At 38.7% G+C, this 19,485-nt stretch overlaps 2 protein-coding genes across 3 annotated transcripts in view; one reads left to right on the top strand and one right to left on the bottom strand.

Annotated features, from left to right (window-relative positions):
• The window catches only part of APLF (aprataxin and PNKP like factor), a 140,088-nt gene extending 128,428 nt beyond the window's left edge, over positions 1–11,660 (bottom strand). The window contains exon 1 of one of the 2 annotated variants that reach the window (XM_079110854.1): positions 11,363–11,660. In XM_079110854.1, coding sequence (XP_078966980.1) covers positions 11,363–11,458 — 96 coding nt within the window. In that variant the 5' untranslated portion in view covers positions 11,459–11,660. The remainder of the gene's footprint in view (positions 1–11,362) is intronic. The other variant, XM_079110853.1, reaches the window with a different exon arrangement.
• A 246-nt stretch (positions 11,661–11,906) lies between these two features.
• Positions 11,907–19,248, top strand: FBXO48 (F-box protein 48). Its single transcript, XM_079110889.1, has 3 exons — positions 11,907–11,988; positions 13,741–14,081; positions 14,527–19,248. The coding sequence occupies exons 2-3, from the start codon at positions 13,776–13,778 to the stop codon at positions 14,686–14,688; spliced, it is 468 nt and encodes a 155-aa protein (XP_078967015.1). The 5' UTR covers positions 11,907–11,988; positions 13,741–13,775; the 3' UTR covers positions 14,689–19,248.
• The last annotated feature ends 237 nt before the right edge of the window (positions 19,249–19,485 follow it).

The raw sequence follows: 19,485 nt of genomic DNA, 5'->3' as shown, positions 1-19,485 counted from the left end.
GCAAAATTAAGACCGAAATTGAATCCAGACTAATTACTGCAAAAAAGTCTGTCTATACACCATAAAATGTTCTTATCTATGGAGCTGTCCAGCATCAGGTCCAGCATGCACTCCAAAGTTCAGTCATTAATGCTGAGACTCTGCCGTAACGTATGATGAGAAGTTGGCCTAGGGCTGGGGAGATAGCTCAGTTGGTAGAGTGCGCTCAGTTGGTAGAGTGCTTGCCTTGCAAGCACAAGGCCCTGGGTTCGATCCCCAGCACCGCAAGGAAAAAAAAAAAAAAAAAAGACAGAGAAGTTGGTCTAAAACTCCACAACAGAGCAATTTAGTTGATATGTCTAACATTGTTGTACTTGCAATGTACCAAAGTCCAATTTCTGATGTTAAGACAGGGAAAGTTTAGCCGGATTCAAGATGGCGGACTAGAAGGTGGCTGCGTTTCGTGTTGCTCCAGGACTCAGGACTCAAGAAGAGGAGATATAGAGAGCCTTGGGACCAACTCAAAGCAGCCGGGCGAGAGTCTCCCACTGGGCAGGCGTCCCGGACGGGGCAGGAGTCCTGGACGGGGCAGTAGCCCCGAAAGCAGGGATCTTTGCAAAGTAGAACTGCCGGCGAGGCGCCCCTCCCCCCGCCGGAGCAGGGATTGCAGACAGTTGGGAGCATTGGAGAGGTGGCTGTTCACCATAGCGCTTGGACTCGGCGCAACCCACCCGGGCTCTGGGAGGCTGCCCAAAGGAGAAGGTGCTTGGTGAGCTGTTTGGACTGAAAGTGACCACCCCTGAACACAGGGGGCTGCCCAGAGGAGAAGGAGAAATACGGGCTCGGCACGTCGCTTGGAATTGGAGCAGCTGCGTCAGGGCTCTGGGCGGCTATTCGGTGGAACAGCGTGGTGAGTGGTTTGGTCCCAGAGCATCCGCTCCTGAACACAGGGGGGTCGTCTGGAGAAGGAGGAGGAGCGCGGCGGGGTGCTTGGGCTCGAAGTGACTGCACCAGGGCTACAGGAGGCAGTCGAGACAAGAAGGTGCACAGTGAGTTCTTGGGACTCGTGACGCACCAGATCTCTGGGTGACTGCCTGGTGGAGAAAGTGGTGCGTGGTGGGTCACTTGGTCTTAGAGCGACCGCACGGAACAACAGGTGGCTGCCGGAGGAAAAGGCGTGTGGCGGGTCACTGGGACTCGGAGCGATTGTAAGGGGCTCCAGGTGGCTGCTCAGAGGAGGGGCCGCATAGCCAGGCAAAAAGTGCAGAGCAGGGTCCTAGACGGCTTCTTGGTGGAAGGGCCCCACAGACAAACTGAGGGGCGGAGCGAAGGCTCCAGGACTGCAGGCAGCTTCTCTGAGGAGAGGCAGCCTAAGGAGATTCGTTTGCAAAGGGTGAGGCTTCCAGGCCCAGGAGGTAGGTCCGGGTCCCTGGGAACATTGCAGAAGAAGGCTGCCCAGCCCAGGCGGTAGTTGTGAATTGAACAGAACTTCTGGGAGGAAAACCGACCAGCGAGACCTCCCCACCGGGTAACTCCTCCCTGTTGGGTGAGGTTCTCCCAAAAGGACCGTAAAATCAGAGACACAGGCCCAAACTGGTCTTGCATCAGCCCACAACCTACTTCCCTTCTGGATGACCATTCTTCAGCAAGTGAAGGTATCTCTGCCCACTAGCAGGGAATATACCCCACCAGAAGGCCACCACCCCTAGGGAGTCAGCTCCCTTGTGAAGCACTGCATTATCAACTTCCTCCAAGATTTCAGGCTACTGAAGATTAAGAGGGGATATAATAGAAATCTTCAGGGATATTATAAGACAATAGAGGAAATCTGCAATATCACAGCGGTCAACTGATACCTGAACAATATGAGAAAACAAGGAAAGAAAATGCTGCAAACAAATCTAGATGTTACATCAATGAAACCCAACGACAGCATGGCAGAAGAAATGACAGAAATGGAGTTCAGAATGTACATAATTAAAATGCTCAGGGAAGCAAATGACGAGATGCAAGAGCAAATGCAGGCACTGAATGATCGCACCAATCGACAGTTAAAAGAGCAAATACAGGAAGCAAAAGATCACTTCAATAAAGAGTTAGAGATATTGAAAAAAAACCAAACAAATCCTTGAAATGAAGGAAACAATAAACCAAATTAAGAACTCCATAGAAAGCATAACCAATAGAATAGAACACCTGGAAGACAGAACATCAGACATTGAAGATAAAATATTTAACCTTGAAAACAAAGTTGAACAAACAGAGAAGATGGTAAGAAATCATGAACAGAATCTCCAAGAACTATGGGATATCATGAAGAGGCCAAATTTAAGAATTATTGGAATTGAGGAAGGCTTAGAGAAACAGACCAAAGGAATGAACAATCTATTCAATGAAATACTATCAGAAAATTTCCCAAATCTGAAGAATGAAATGGAAGATCAAGTACAAGAGGCTTATAGGACTCCAAATATACAAAATTACAACAGACCCACACCAAGGCATATTATAATGAAAATGCCCAACATACAAAATAAAGACAGAATTTTAAAGGCCGCAAGAGAGAGGAATCAAATTACATTCAGGGGGAAACCAATACGGATATCAGCAGATTTTTCAATCCAGACCCTAAAAGCTAGAAGGGCCTGGAACAACATTTTTCAAGCCCTGAAAGAAAATGGATGCCAACCAAGAATCTTATACCCAGCAAAACTTACCTTCAAATTTGATGATGAAATAAAATCCTTCCATGATAAACAAAAGCTAAAAGAATTTACAAAAAGAAAGCCAGCATTACAGAACATTCTCAGCAAAATATTCCACGAGGAAGAGATGAAAAACAAAGAAACAAATCAGCAATGGGAGGAACCATCCTAAAGGAATTGTCAAATAAAGGAAGAACCAAGTCATCTCTAAATAAATAAATAAATAAATAAATAAATAAATAAATAAATAAAATGAACCAAATGACCGGGAATACTAATCATATCTCAATAATAACCCTGAATATTAATGGCCTGAACTCATCAATCAAAAGACATAGACTGGCAGATTGGATCAAAAAGAAAGATCCAACAATATGTTGCCTGCAAGAGACTCACCTCGTAGAAAGAGATACACATAGACTAAAGGTGAAAGGATGGGGGAAAACATATCATGCACATGGACTCAGCAAAAAAGCTGGGGTATCCATCCTCATTTCAGATAAGGTGGACTTCAAGTCAAAACTAGTCAAAAGGGATAAAGAAGGACACTACATACTGCTTAAGGGAACCATAAATCAGCAAGATATAACAATCATAAACATCTATGCCCCAAACAGTGGCTCATCCATGAATGTCAAACAAATCCTTCTCAATTTCAGAAACCAAATAGACCATAACACAATAATACTAGGTGATTTTAACACGCCTCTCTCACCACTGGACAGATCTTCCAAACAAAAATTGAACAAAGAAACCATAGATCTCAATAACACAATCAATAATTTAGACTTAACAGACATTTATAGAATATACCATCCAACCAAGAGCGAATACACTTTCTTCTCAGCAGCACATGGATCCTTCTCTAAAACAGACCATATATTATGCCACAAAGCTAATGTAAGCAAATACAAGAAGATAGAGACACTACCTTGTATTCTATCAGATCATAATGGTTTGAAGTTAGAAATAAATGAAAGACTAAAAAACAGAAGCTACTCCAACACCTGGAGATTAAACAATATGCTATTACATGATGAATGGATAACAGAAGATATTAGGAAAGAAATTAAAAAATTCCTAGAGGTAAATGAGAACAAAGAAACATCATATCAAAATCTTTGGGACACTATGAAAGCAGTACTTAGAGGAAAATTTATTTCATGGAGCGCATTCAATAAAAGAAGTAAAAATCAACAAATAAACAACCTAACACTTCAGCTCAAAGCCCTAGAAAAAGAAGAACAGACCAACACCAAAAGTAGTAGAAGACAGGAAATAGTTAAACTCAGAGCTGAAATCAACGAAATTGAAACAAAAGAAACTATACAAAAAATTGACAAAATAAATAGTTGGTTCTTTGAAAAAATAAATAAAATTGATAAACCCTTAGCCACTCTAACAAAGAGAAGACGAGAGAAAACCCAAATCACCAAAATTCGGAATGAACAAGGAAATATCACAACAGACACGATTGAAATACAAAACATAATTAGAAGCTATTTTGAAAATCTATATTCTAACCAAATAGAAAATTTCGAAGACATCAAAAGATTTCTAGAGACATATGAATTGCCTAAATTGAACGAGGAGGACATACACAATTTAAATAGAACAATTTCAAGTAAGGAAGTAGAAGAGGTCATCAAAAGCCTACCAACAAAGAAAAGTCCAGGACCAGATGGGTTCTCAGCCGAGTTCTACAAAATCTTTAAAGAAGAGCTCATTCCAATACTTCTCAAAGTATTCCATGAAATAGAAGAGGAGGGTACCCTCCCAAACTCATTCTATGAAACCAATATTACCCTGATACCCAAGCCAGACAGAGATAAATCGAGGAAAGAAAATTTCAGACCGATATCATTAATGAACACTGACGCAAAAATTCTCAATAAAATTTTAGCAAATCGCATACAAAAATATATTAAAAAGATAGTGCACCACGATCAAGTGGGTTTTATCCCAGGGATGCAAGGTTGGTTCAACATCCGGAAATCAATAAATGTAATTCACCATATCAATAGACTTAAAGTCAAGAATCACATGATTATTTCAATAGATGCAGAAAAAGCATTTGATAAAATACAACACCCCTTCATGCTCAAAACACTAGAAAAAATAGGGATAGTGGGAACATTCCTTAACATTGTAAAGGCCATCTATGTTAAGCCCATGGCTAATATCATTCTAAACGGTGAAAAACTGAAAGCATTCCCCCTAAAAACTGGAACAAGACAGGGATGCCCTCTTTCACCACTCCTATTCAATATCGTTCTTGAGACTCTAGCCAGAGCAATTAGACAGACCAAGGAAATTAAAGGAATACGAATAGGAAAAGAAGAACTCAAACTATCCCTATTTGCGGATGATATGATTATATACTTAGAGGAACCAGGAAATTCCACCAGAAAACTGTTAGAACTCATAAGTGAATTCAGTAAAGTGGCAGGTTACAAGATCAATGCTCATAAATCCAATGCATTTTTATACATAAGTGAGAAATCCTCAGATAGAGAAATTATGAAAACTACCCCATTCACCATAGCATCGAAAAAAATAAAATACTTGGGAATCAATCTCACAAAAGAGGTAAAAGACCTCTACAATGAGAACTACAGAACACTAAAGAAAGAAATCGAAGAAAACCTTAGAAGATGGAAAGATCTCCCATGTTCTTGGATAGGCCGAATTAATATTGTCAAAATGGCCATACTACCAAAAGTGCTATACAGATTCAATGCAATTCCAATTAAAATCCCAATGACATACCTTACAGAAATAGAGCAAGCAATCATGAAATTCATCTGGAAGAATAAGAAACCCAGAATAGCTAAAGCAATCCTTCGCAGGAAAAATGAAGCAGGGGGTATCGCAATACCCGAACTTCAACTTTATTACAAAGCAATAGTAACAAAGACGGCATGGTACTGGTACCAAAATAGACAGGTAGATCAATGGTACAGAATAGAGGACACGGACACAAACCCAAATAAATACAACTTTCTAATACTAGACAAAGGCACCAAAAATATGCAATGGAGAAAAGATAGCCTCTTCAACAAATGGTGCTGGGAGAATTGGAAATCCATATGCAACAGAATGAAACTAAACCCATATCTCTCACCCTGCACAAAACTCAACTCAAAATGGATTAAGGACCTTGGAATCAGACCAGAGACTCTGCAGATTATAGAAGAAAAAGTAGGTCCCGATCTTCAACATGTCGGCCTAGGACCAGACTTCCTCAACAGGACTCCCATAGCACAAGAAATAAAAGCAAGAATCAATAACTGGGATAGATTCAAACTAAAAAGCTTTCTCTCAGCAAAGGAAACTATCAGTAATATGAAGAAAGAGCCTACAGAGTGGGAGAATATCTTTGCCAATCATACTTCAGATAGAGCACTAATCTCCAGAATCTATAAAGAACTCAAAAAACTCTACACCAAGAATACAAATAATCCAATCGACAAATGGGCTAAGGAAATGAACAGACACTTCACAGAAGAAGATGTACAAGCAATCAATAAACATATGAAAAAATGTTCAACATCTCTAGTAATAAGAGAAATGCAAATCAAAACCACCCTAAGATTCCATCTCACCCCAATTAGAATGGCGATTATCAAAAATACAAGCAACAGGTGTTGGCGAGGATGTGGGGAGAAAGGTACACTCATACATTGCTGGTGGGGCTGCAAATTAGTGCAGCCACTCTGGAAAGCAGTGTGGAGATTCCTTAGAAAACTTGGAATGGACCCTCCATTTGACCCAGCTATCCCACTCCTTGGCCTATACCCAAAGGATCTAAAATCAGCATACTACAGAGATACAGCCACATCAATGTTCATAGCTGCTCAATTCACAATAGCCAGACTATGGAACCAACCTAGATGCCCTTCAATTGATGAGTGGATAAAGAAACTGTGGTATATATATCACAATGGAATATTACTCAGCCATAAAGAATGACAAAATTATGGCATTTGCAGGCAAATGGATGAAATTGGAGAATATCATGCTAAGTGAGATAAGCCAATCTCAAAAAGACAAGGGACGAATGATATCGCTAATAAGTGGAGGATGACACACAATGGGGGGGAGGGAAGGGTTAGTGTTAGGGTTAGAGTTAGGGTTAGGGAGGGGGGCAAGTATGGAGGAAGAAAGTACTGTATAGAGGGTAAAGAGGGGTGGGAGGGGTGGGGGGAAGGGGAAAAATAACAGAATGAATCAAGCAACATTACTGTATGTGGATTTATGATTACACAAATGGTATGCCTTTGCGCCATGTACAAACAGAGAGGCAACATGTATCCCATTTGTTTACAATAAAATTAAAAAAAAAAAAAGATAGGGAAAGTTTAAATAAATGGACTTGATTTTGGCCAGAGGCTCTCCATAAAAGGACTCCAAGTTATTAACAAACTCTCTTGAAAGGTTATTAATATACTAGATGTGAAATGTTCTTTGGACTTGTGAATACTCTTCCATAAGAATAATGGTGTAAACAGCAGTTAGAGTATCAGGCTATCTCATAAACAACTACTGAATCCACAACACTGATCAAATGTGGATCATTTTGATTTTAAAAACTAAAATCCAATGCTTTCTTAGCTTCTACTTCAAGCTTGTTGAATTGTAAGCCAACACAACAGAACTGTCTGACTTGATGTCATTAAAATTTCTACTCACCCAGTCTTGTGATGCTTCTTGCACAGTGAATGCCACAAGTATAAGAACATTATTGTCATCATTAATATATTGTGATAGTAAGTGAAAACAGAAGTAGAGTTTAGGAAGATTAAATAGGATTTAAAAATCTCCACATGGGACTTAGGAAAATTTATGTTTCTGAAAAGTTACATTATTTTTTCTTATTCAGTTCAATTCAGCAGATATCTCTTAAAGACTTGTGTCACTCATTCTATTTAGTGTATCTAGAAACAGTTTTCAACTCTAGCTTTGCAATAGAATCATTTTCAGAATTTTTAAGAATACAGATACCCAGATGCTACCTACAAAATCACATTTCCAGAGAAAGAAATTCATACAAAAGTATAGAGGCATGTGAGCAGATAGTACATCCAGGTGAGTAGGAAATAGGGAAGATTTGGAGTCACTGATGTTGACATATCTATCTATACATATGAAAAGCAATTTCTTATACATCTATTAGAATAGCCAAAATCCTAAACACTGACAAAACCAAATGCTGGCAAGGATGTGGAAAAATAGGAACTCTCATTCTTTGCTGGTTGGAATGCAAACAGTACAGCCAGTTTGAAAGACAGTTCAGCAATTCCTTACTATACTTAACACCCTCTTGCAATATAATCCCACAATTGTGCTCTTTAATATCTACCCAACTAAGTTAAAAAACTTAAGACTACACAAAAACTTGTATGTGGATATTTATATCAGGATTACCCCTAATTGCCAAAACTCAGAAGCAACCAAGATGTCCTTTGGTAGGTGAAGGAATAAATGGTAGTACATTCAGGCAATAAAATATTATTTATCATTCAAAATAAATGAGTCATCGAGCTATGAAAAAGACATGGAGGAACTTTAAATACGTGTAACTAAGTGAAATCTGAAAAAGTCATATACCATATGATTCTAACAATATGACATTCAAGAAAAGGCAAAACTATAGTAGAGGCAGGAGAAAGTTCAGTGAATGCCAGGAGTTCAGGGGAAAGAGAGGCAGAAGCAAATAGGCAGAAGCACAGAGGATTTTGGGGCCAAGGAAACGATTCTGCATGTTACTACAATTATGGATAGAGGTCATTACTAATCAGTCAGAACCCATATAATATACAATTGCAAGAGTAAATCCTAGTGTACACCATGGTCTTTGGGAGATACTGATGTGTCAATGTCGATTCACCATGTGTAATAAGTGTACCACACTGGTGTAAGAAGCTGATAGTGGGAAAAGGTCTTGCTTGTATGGGGTGGGGGCCATATGAGAATTCTGTACTTTTCACTCAGTTTTACTGTGAACCTAAAACTATTCAATAAAAAGTCCTCTTTTAAAACTAATATTTTTTAAAAAGCAATGTTTGTAAAAGTTAAACAGAATCATTGACATACTGAGATTATCACACAAGTCTAGTCAGCATTTACTCAATTATCCAAATGCCATATACTTTCAAATCTTAGGGCCTTAACTCATACATTCAATTAGGCTGATGGGCCCCTCCCTCCCTACCACCACTTCCCACCAAATTCTAACTGTTCTAACACTTCAAAGTCCACTCAATATGTCACTGAGTTCAAAAAGCTTACCCTGATCCTTCATCTTAATCACATCTATACTTCTCTGCACCATAAAACATAATTGTTTGATTCATGATTTTGAAAAAAATTAATTAAAGGTAATCTTTTAAAAATCAGGGATAGTGTCTAAAATCCAGATTTCTCACTACTCTTTAAAAAACAGTATCATGGTTACCATATTGGAATGGGGGCAAGAATTAGGGACAACATTAGAGATCCCTCTCTTTGTGGCCTCCTCAATCCTGAGGCGAGGTGTTATCATTTATTACTGTTCCTGCATTGCTTTTCTTACTCCTCCTACTTCACTCACTTAAAATGCACGCTTACTCCAGTTCCCATTTGAGGATGTACCCCACTTATCTATCTGTTTATGTGTCATATCTCTAACCTATAAATTTCTTGACAGCAAGGATTTATTTCACCTTATTCTTGTGTTTCCTACACTCCCTCTTAAGCAACCATAGTATATATTTATCAACTATTTTCTGAATCTAGTAAATTATTAATCAACACAGCAGCAAAAGTGTTAACACATAATTTTATGAATATTGCTCCTTAAGCATTAGTAATTGGTAGCACTGCTTCTTTACTATGTTCAAATTCACTTCAAAATTCAAAGATATCCTTTTTACATGCAGTATCACACTGGGGCTCTTTTTAATGGCAGAAAAAATAAGAAACTGAGATACAAAGATGGAAGAGATCATGTATTGAAGGCTTACTATGTGCCAGGGTCTGCAGCCTGCTGCCATATTTATAAAACACAGGTCAAAAATCCATCCATCTTTTAACCAGTCCCACAGTACTCTGTATTGGTGATACAATTCTTTAAGCAAGTTAAAAACTTGTTAGTCCAGACTATGATTACTAAAAGCACACACTGCATTGAGTTTCTAACCTCAATATTTAAAAGAAACAAGCAAAAACAAAAAAAAAAAGAAAAGAAAAAAAAAATCCTGGGCCCTACCTTCAAATGTATGTATAGGCTAACAAACTATCGAGAAAATTAACAAGGTATTATGTAATATTTAAATAATCACTTGCCCAGGAAAAAGTAACTAGCATGTGAACTCAATAACCTTACTACACGTACATTATACACACAACACTTTCCTTGAGGACCAACTTCCACAAGACCTTAAACCATCCCACTTCTCCTTTTCCCAGAGGAGTCCTAAGTAACCAATGGTCCATTCTGACACTAAGTTAACCAGGGTAATATTCAACATTCCTCACTCCCTGGTTTTGGCTGCCACATGCCAGCCAAAGAGAAAATTCCTACAAGGCAGGGACCCATGCCCCACTTAACTTTGCATGCCCTCACAGTACTAAGGTCTGCAAAATGTTCTGCACTATACAAGTAGTGTTGGATTTGAGGGGAGGGGCAGACATGTGTTCAGGAGGGCATTTATGGAATTCCATAATATAATCTACAGATTTTTCTAACTCTTAATCCTACCAAAGAGGATAAACATATATGTTCATTGCAAATTCCATCTAAAAGCTTGTGCATCACCTTTAAACAACTAATTTATTGTCAAATTTGATACAGATAATAAAACCACTTGATTCACTGGGTCTTGAAAGGATTAAACTGGATGGTATATATAAAGTCTCCTAGCCAGGCATGGTGACCCACTCCTGTGATCCCAGCGACTCAGGAGACTGGGGCAGGAGGATCACAAGTTCAAAGTCAGCCTCTGCAACTTAGCAAGTTCCTAAGCAATTTAGTGAGACCGTGTTTCGAAATTTAAAAAATAGAAAAGGGCTAGGGATGTGGTTCAGTGGTTATGCACCCCTGGGTTCAATCTCTGGTACCAATAAAAAATTAAAAAGTCTCCTTAGGTCAATGGTTGGAACACTACACACACTCCTGAAGGATCAGCTATTGATATTACTGGAAAAGGTTATTGTAATAAAAGTAAGGTCCACAAAGTCCTGTAATGAAGGACAGAGTTGAAAAGAAACTAATTTAGGGGAGATGAGTTCACTGTTGACAAACCTTTTCTGTAAAAGGCCAGATACTACAGTAAATATTTTAAGCTTTGCAAGCCAAGATACAATATCCTCAACCCTTAGAGTAACTATTTGCCCATTTCATATTTTTTAACTGAAAAATCATTCTTGATTCATGGGCCGATACAAAAACAGGCCGGATTTAGCCTCACAGTCCTAGTTTGCCAACCCCCTGGATAAAATGACAATGACGGTCATACAGTCCGTGCTTTTAAAGATAACACAAAGAAATGTTTGAGTTGACTGAAAAACACGCTGCCTCAAACTCCTAAAAATCCAGTCAGGCAGGACTTGTGAGGAATCGAGCCAGGACGGGAAGTAAGGCCTCAAGGAGTCAGCAAGGACCTCTCCAGGTCCGCTGAGCCCGCTCCCACACTTACTCCCAGCAGCGGCCCGCGACCGATCACCGTTTCCCCGGGCGCCAGGGCCACCCGGGGGCCGCCGTCCTGCGGCTGCAGCTCGAAGCCCCCAGACATGGCGGGCTTAGTTAGGCCCCTTCGCAAGAAGACGGGCCCCCGCAGCCGTTTCCGCCTTCCACAGACACGCGCGGGGCATGCCCAGGGCCCTGGAAAACAGAGGGGGAGGGGAAGCAAAGACTCGGCCCTGGAGAGCTCAGTCCTCGCGGGGCAGGGACCCCAGCGACACTTCCGGAGTCCCGCCCTCCACTTGGATCAGTGACGCAATCGGGGATTCCCCCATCCGACTGCCTCGAAATTATTATTTAAAAGCCCCGGCTTCCCTACACCCCCATCCATTCTCACCGCCCACTGGATTTGAAGAACGCCGGACCTTGTAGTCCTTGACGCTTTCCTTCGCTTTCGTTCGAGAGCGGAGACGCCATAGGAAAAACTACCAATCCCAGGAGACAACGCGCGCACCTCTGCGCCTGTGCGAATTTGAGTCGGCAGGGCGGGGCTAGAGTGGGCGGGACGTGAAGGACTATGGGGAAGGATTCGAATCCCGGAGGATTTAAATCGCGGGAGGAGAAGTGACTGCGGCCCAATAGGTAGGAGGGTCTTCCTTTCGCGGCGATTTACGCCTGTACGCTCGGGGACACGTCCCGGGCGCAAACACAGCCTTCCTTCAGCGGCTTGGAATCGAGATGACAGTTCTGACAGTCGTTCATTTGTCAGTGCCCGGTGTTCGGGCAGCTGCAACCCACGCTGAGCACAGAAGGAGGGGGCTGGGATGGGACCCAGGGTCCAAACCGTGGGTTCCAGAAGGGTGGGGGCTCTCCTGAGCTAATCTGAGCCCAACCTCCTATATAACTGCAAAGCTTGATTCATAAACGACAGAAAAGGGGTAGTTTTCCAGGCAGTTAGTCAAAACTGTACTTGAAAAAAGAATCCTAATAAGATCTAAGTACCTGGTCAAGGCACCCCCGACTGTTAACTTCAAAAACCTTCCTCCTCCTCCAGTGGAATTCCTCTGATGGGAGGAAGCGTTTTATTCCCCAGTGAGAGCATTTAAATGCGTTGTAACATCCTTCTAATATGAGATTCTTTTCAAGAACATGGTGGTTTGGCTTTGGTTTGTAACGATGGTTGGAAAGGAGAAGGTGCGAAGATGCATGGCAAAAACTTGCTCTTGACTCATCCTCTTGTTTTTGTCAGTTTTTTTTTACTTCCCCAAAACCTCAAGAGGAAGTTCTCTGCTGAACACGGGCGTTAAGATTCTAACCACAACTAATTTGTATCATAAACAACCTAAAGTATGGGAGCCACTGTGTTCTGGGCAAGTCCAGAAACACTGCTGCATAGCACACCTGAAAAGGGGAATTGCTATCAGCAAAGCTAAAAAAGAAGTATTTTTTTCTATCTTGAACCCTTTGTGTTATATACCCTGAAGCCCATTTTAAATGCAAAATGTACTAAGCTAATTTTAAGTAAAGCTGGCTTTATATGCTAAAGTAGCTCAAGAGTAGCGATTTCAGAACCTTTAAATCTTTAGTTACATGATCCAGCTGACTGAATTATAAACATTGTTTATAGTTGTTGCTCACTTGCTTGATGGCCTCAGTTACTATTATACGTAACTCATAATTAACTATACAGGTAGTATATTTTTAAGAGGCCATTTCCAAAACACTAGTTTGAACTAAATATTTGAGACTTTGTATCATTATGACCAGTATCTCATCCTCTGGTCCGTTTCCATTAGTATTGGTGTCAAATTGAGCACTTACCCACTAGGTGCAAGTAGATAAACAGTTCCTACATGAACTACTAAAAGTCCAGCAGCCTTATGATTAAGTCACAAATAACAGATGAAGAATTTAATGGCAAGGCATCAGTTCCTACAGACGACTATTCAGGGGTTTAGTAGGATTGACTCATACACATTTTCAAAAGCGCTTTCAATAAATAATGTGTTCTCACAGTCATTTATAAACTCAGTAAATATGGTCTGACATGGAGAATCATTTCCCCTTTTGAACAGTGTTCTTTGGGAACAAAATTAAACACACACACACATTTAGAAACAAACCCACTATTAAAAATATTCAAAAAAGAAGGTAACCAAACATGTTGAGTGCCTCCCATGTACAATTCAGATATGAGGCTGTTTTATAAATTATCCCTGTCAATTTTTATGAACCACACAAGAGAGGACCAGCATTGATCCCATTTTACAGATTAAAAAGCTTAAGTAAAGAAAATTAAAATTCTTTAAATCGTATGCCAAAAGCATCTCACTCAGAGTAGGATTTGTAGTCTGATCTGAAGAAACTGAGAATGTTTCATACTTTGCCTTTTAGGTTACATATGAGGATAATTTATTAAGTATCACGCTATGCAGAAAAGTTCCAAGAGAAACAATAATTTGAGAGTTTCTGACATAGAATTGAATTCTGTGGATGCTGAGAAGGCAAAAAATGAGAGTCAAAATAACTTTGTTGAACTGCTGCCTCTAGAAGTCACTTTTAAAATTTTCAGTCAGCTGGACATTCGGAGTTTGTGCAGAGCTTCTGTGACATGTAGGAGCTGGAATTACACAATAAGAAACAGTGACTCCTTATGGAAACCTCACTGCTTGACTGTAAGAGCTGTGTGCCGAAGAGAAATAGATGACGACCTAGAAAGTGGTTATTCCTGGAGGGTAAGTTTACCCTTTGCCTTTGACAGTATCATGATGGCAGGTTCAAAAAAGATAGGATTACATATGTTGAGAAATGAGCAGAGTATGTTGACTTTGGGAAATGAGTTAAAGTTGAGTTATTGTTCTTTTCCTACTAAATACACTGACTCCACTATGTCCCATCCATCCTTTCACATTTTCAAATCCTAAATTCAGGAACTTTCCTGTTAACCAGAACCAGATCCAAAACCTCCAGTAAACTCTGGCTCAGACTCTAAGTATAGGAATATACATAAACACATGCACACATTCAACCACACACACAGGAATGTATTAATACATGTGTGTACCAATGTAAGAACTTAATCTTCTCAGCCCTATGAGTCAGCTTCTCTAGTTTTGAACAAATTCACTAGCCAACCACTTCCTACATCGTTTTTGAGTGATGGTGGTTTCCCCCTTTCAGGTAATACTACTGAGGAATTACCAGAAGAGTAAAGTAAAACATGAATGGCTAAGTGGCAAATACAGCAACATATGTTCTCCCATTAGCCTCCCAGAAAAAATCATGTGCCCGATGGATGCAGACACGTGGGGAGAAATTCTAGAAGCAGAACTGGAAAGATAAGTGGAAAACTCACAGTCAGATCTTGTAACTTTGAGATTTCAGAATGACTCCACTTGCAAAAGATGTATTTTTATATGTTCATATTTTTCTCTACCTTTTTAATATTTAACATTTAAAAGTAGAAAATATTCTGAAAGCAAAGCTTTATTTTTATTTTGCACTTTAGTAAAGAATATTTTTTTATTTTATTGTAATGTGAAAAAATCATGAACTGTTTTATGTGAGACATAACATACTGATAGAATGATTTCAAAATGTATTGTTTAATGTATTGGTGTTGGTATTTAGTAGCACTTTAAATGATAGGGTTTGATTAGTATTTCCTGTTTAATGATAATTCAGAAATTTAGGAAGCAACTAGAAGAAACTAACTTAAACAATAGACTCCTACTAAATTCATGGGAGAACTGAGTGAAAATAATGGCAATGGAGTTTAAATGAATTATAAACTCACATTTCAATAACTTTGAATTTTCCATTCCAGTGGAATCAAATTGAATTGTGAAACTGTTTTAAAACGTGTTAAGCCTGTAGTTTAGTTTAAAATCATTCTGATTTTAGGGCTAAAGCTCATAGGATTAAAATTTCCATTACTTTCCTACATTCTGTGATTATTCTCAGGGGCTGGAAAATATCCGGAAAGTTTCCAGAGCACAACTACCTTCAAAACTGCCATATAATATAGTCTATGAAAACTTCTGATGGTCTTATAGCACCATCTAGTGTATTATTCATAGATACAAGGACAAAGGACTTTCAACTCCTTTTTGTTTTCTCCATATTTAAAAGAAAATCAAAATCATCCTAGAGAATCCTTGACACGTGACTTTGTTAAAGTTTATAATTTTCAAGGAACCTTTATTTCAGCTTTCAGTTCTTTTTCACCAGATCAGACAATGCAGTATTCCATCATAGTGTTCATTCTGAATGGAGTCTGCACCATGTTAAAAAGTATTTACAAAACATTTTAGTTGGTATGGAATTTTCTTCTTTAAATGTTCTCTATGGCACAAAAGTAATCCAGAAAACCAGAATTTAACTAGTACACAACTCTAAGAAGGAAGCCTCACTCTACACGATTTCCCTTTGTTGGATCAAGCAGATAATGAGTGATAATCTCCTACTATCTTTTTAGAGTTGAAAAAGGCCTTGAAAATCAGGCAGTTCAGTTTCCAGGGCTGTTCAGTAATTTCCTCTTGCAAACACTGACAGCAAACCCAAGCTCAAATATTTCTTATAGGATCTCCACTAAGTGATAGAACAGTCCTATGCTAGGATTCCTCTGATCAATAGCAATTTGTCCTCATTGAACTGAAGACCACCTCTCTGTAACATTTTCATACTACTTCTGGCTTTACCTTCTAAAACTAGACTGATTCAGTCATTCTTCTCTGATTGCCACTCACTTATATTCAACACTGTTAACCTGTGTCTTCCTGTATCTTCTCCACAACTACTTCTGCTATTCATAGAGTATAATTTCTAGACCCAGCAGTGTTCTCTTTTACCCATGTCCTCTTAACAAAAATGTATTTGGAAAGGAAGATACCCTACTAATTTTATTTAACAAGAGAATAAGAAAGCACTGTGACATTATTGGAAATATTAAAGCTTTAAAACATTTTACTGAATAGCATATGTGTACAACAGCATATGGACATGTATAGCATCATCTTTTGTAATGGATATGAACTGTTGTCTTTGCCAAACCCATTTAACTGTCTATTGTCTTCCTCTGTTAATAGAGATCACCCTAATTAGGGTGAATTGCCCTGCTCACTTCTTCCCCATGCTGTTATTTAAAGTGTCCTGTTTCCCCTAGCCTCTGTGTGAGTCTAGAAATGGAAACATGACCCCAACCACCCTCTTCCAAGAGTCAGAAGAAACTCCATTTCCTCTTTCCTATTGAAACTATTCCCTTCCACACAGAAACAGATCTTCATAAGAGAATATGGAACCAACAGGAGAAACAGCTGAGGGAGAGTCTGTTTGCATTTGGGACCCTGGTTTTAGTCATTCCGCATCTGCTTGCCTAAACTAACACAAAATGAGTTGCAGCCTTTGCACTAAAAGTCCTACCTGATGTGATTTCCTTCACCTATTTGTCCAGTATGTGATACTTGTGGTTTACATTAGTATCTTATGTTTTTAAGTTATCAAACCTTGATTTGTCCTTAGTGCTTCTAATTTTATATCCTGGAAACAGTTCCTTGCCTCTGACTTCCTGATCAGTCAATCTTCTATAAACTGGCCTTCACTCAACATGATTAAAACTACCATTATCCAAGTTACAAGTGACTTAATTGATGAATCCATTGGATGTATTTTGGTTGTTCAAATATTTAACACACACTCAGGTCTTGTAACTTCTAGGTTTGGGGTTAGAATCTCTAGGGTTTTTCTTTGCCTATTTTAACCAGTCTTTTCAATTTCTTTCAAGGACTCATTTTCCTGGACTGGGACTGTAGCTCAGTGACAGAGCACTGGCCTAGCATGTGTGAGGCTCCAGAAACACATATGCTACTATTGACTGGAGTGTTAGTCAAATCACAGACACCTGAATCAGAACTCATTATCTCACAAAAATAATTGTTCTTCTGCCCTGACCTCAGTGAATGACCGGTGTTGCTCAGTAGTTACCATATTTTACTCATTCTACAACAGTCTCCATGTTCAGTCAGCTTAGTGATGTTATCATTCCAAATATTTAGGCATTTCGACCCTTCTCCATCTTTATCTCTGCTTCATTACTTGATTCTGATCTTTATCTGAAATTGGATTACTTTAATAACCTCTTAACTGGTACACCTGCCTCCAGTTCCTTCCTCACCAGTATAATCTTTCTAAGTCCCCAATTATCATATGGCCCCTAACTTAAACACCTCACTGCATTCAGGTAAAGGTCAAAATTCCCTGAGAAGCTTGTACAGTTTCTAGTGATGTGATCTGGCCTACCTATCTATCATCTTCTCTCACCACTATCCCATCCTATAACTCTCAGTTCAGCCATATCAAGCTATTTGCAGTTCTCTGAACATGTGAATTCTATTTTCTGCCTTTTGCACAGGCTCTTTGATATACCTATAATGCTCTTCCTCTCATCCTCCATGAATTCTTGGCAAAATCTTTTGTAGAACTCATCACCTTAACCTGGAAACCGTCCTAACTATTACCATTTCTGGATTAAGTGACCCTTTTAAGGTTTCTGTACTACCTCTCTAAGCTGTCACACTGTGTTAAGCTTTCTATTTTCTTTTTCTTTCTCTTTAGACTGTGAATTTCTTAATGGCAGGGACCATTTTTAATTTATTTTTTTGTATTCCCAAAACCTGGAACATGGTAGTGCTCCATAAAGATTTGTTAAATTATTTCCATAGTTATTTATTTTAATTCTATTCAGAATGTATAATAGAATATACTTATTGTAAGTAATTTAAAATCTACATTGTTATAGTAACAATTTACTATTGTTAATGGATAAGATTTGTTGAAATGCAAGTACAATGCTTAAGATATATGATGCTTGGTATTAATGCTAATACATGAATAATTGTTCTAGTCTTCTGTAAAGATATAAGAGGAAATTAGAAGTGTATTGTTATATTTTTAATAAACACTTGAAAATAAACTTAACCTCAAAAGTACCACTTATTATGTTACTGGATAACCTCAGTCAGTTTTGTGTATTACTTTGCAAGTTAGATGAATAAACTTTAGTTTGGTTTTTATAGTACCATTGCATTAAAACAACTTGTATAATAAGTTATAAGCTATGATCATAGTTTACACCAAAAGGGAAACTTTGGAACTTGTTGATAAGTTGTATGTTATGGTCTTAAAATGAACCCTCCATTTATCAGAGCAAGCCATTAGCATCTGAGGTGAGTGGGTGGAGCAGAATGCAAAGAAGGAGCACTCTTACTCAGATAAAGTAGTGTGTTATGTTTACATGGTGTGTAAAAGAAGTAGGATTATTGGGAAAGAGTATTAAGGGATTTCCAGTTTTGTTTTTTTTTTTAATTTTTACAGTTTAAGATTTAGTATTTTAAAAATAAACTTTAAAACTTTTCTTTAATTCCTCTAGTTTATAGCTTAATCTTAAACCAGTTCATAATCATCAATAAAATTTGTATAAAGTTTAGATCTTAGGATACTTGCATATTTGAAAACCTGACTTGAAAGATATAACATATTCCTAATCCTTTTACCTTTGCTTTGATTTTATATCTTTTCTCCAATACATCATATGCCCTAATATTAACAAAAATAACTAGTAACATCAGGAAATGGTTTAGGAGAAATATATAAGATAGAAGATGATATATTTTTATCTAGAATTGAGTTGCAAAGCCAGAAATGTCAAATAGATAAAATTAAGTCAATAATGGTCAAAGTTGATTAATTATAGTAACCAAAATTCATTGGGTGCCTTCTCTCTACAAAGCCCTGTGTTTATATGGTGGGTCCTCTTACTCTATTTAATGAATAAGAACCTGAGAAAAAGATCTTATAAATCTAGTTCATTCCCACTCCCCAGCACCTGTAAGAGTATATAATATATAGCAGGTTCTCAATAAATGTTTACTGAATGGATTTAAAAACTAAGAATGACTAAGAATGACTTATTCAGATGGAAAACCCAACCTGGAGGGCCTGCCTGTAGTCCCAGCAACTATGGAGGAGATGAAAGAAGGAAGAGAACAAGTTTGAGGCCAGCCTCAGCAACTTAGCAAGACCCCTGTCTCAAAAAATAAAAAGGTCTGGGAATGTAGCTCAATGGTGAAACACCCCTGGGTT

The sequence above is a fragment of the Sciurus vulgaris genome, assembly GCF_902686455.1.
Source record: "Sciurus vulgaris genome assembly, chromosome: 14".
Lineage (NCBI taxonomy): Eukaryota > Metazoa > Chordata > Mammalia > Rodentia > Sciuridae > Sciurus > Sciurus vulgaris.
Note: the sequence above shows the minus strand (reverse complement) of the source record. Positions and strands in the feature narration are given on the sequence as shown.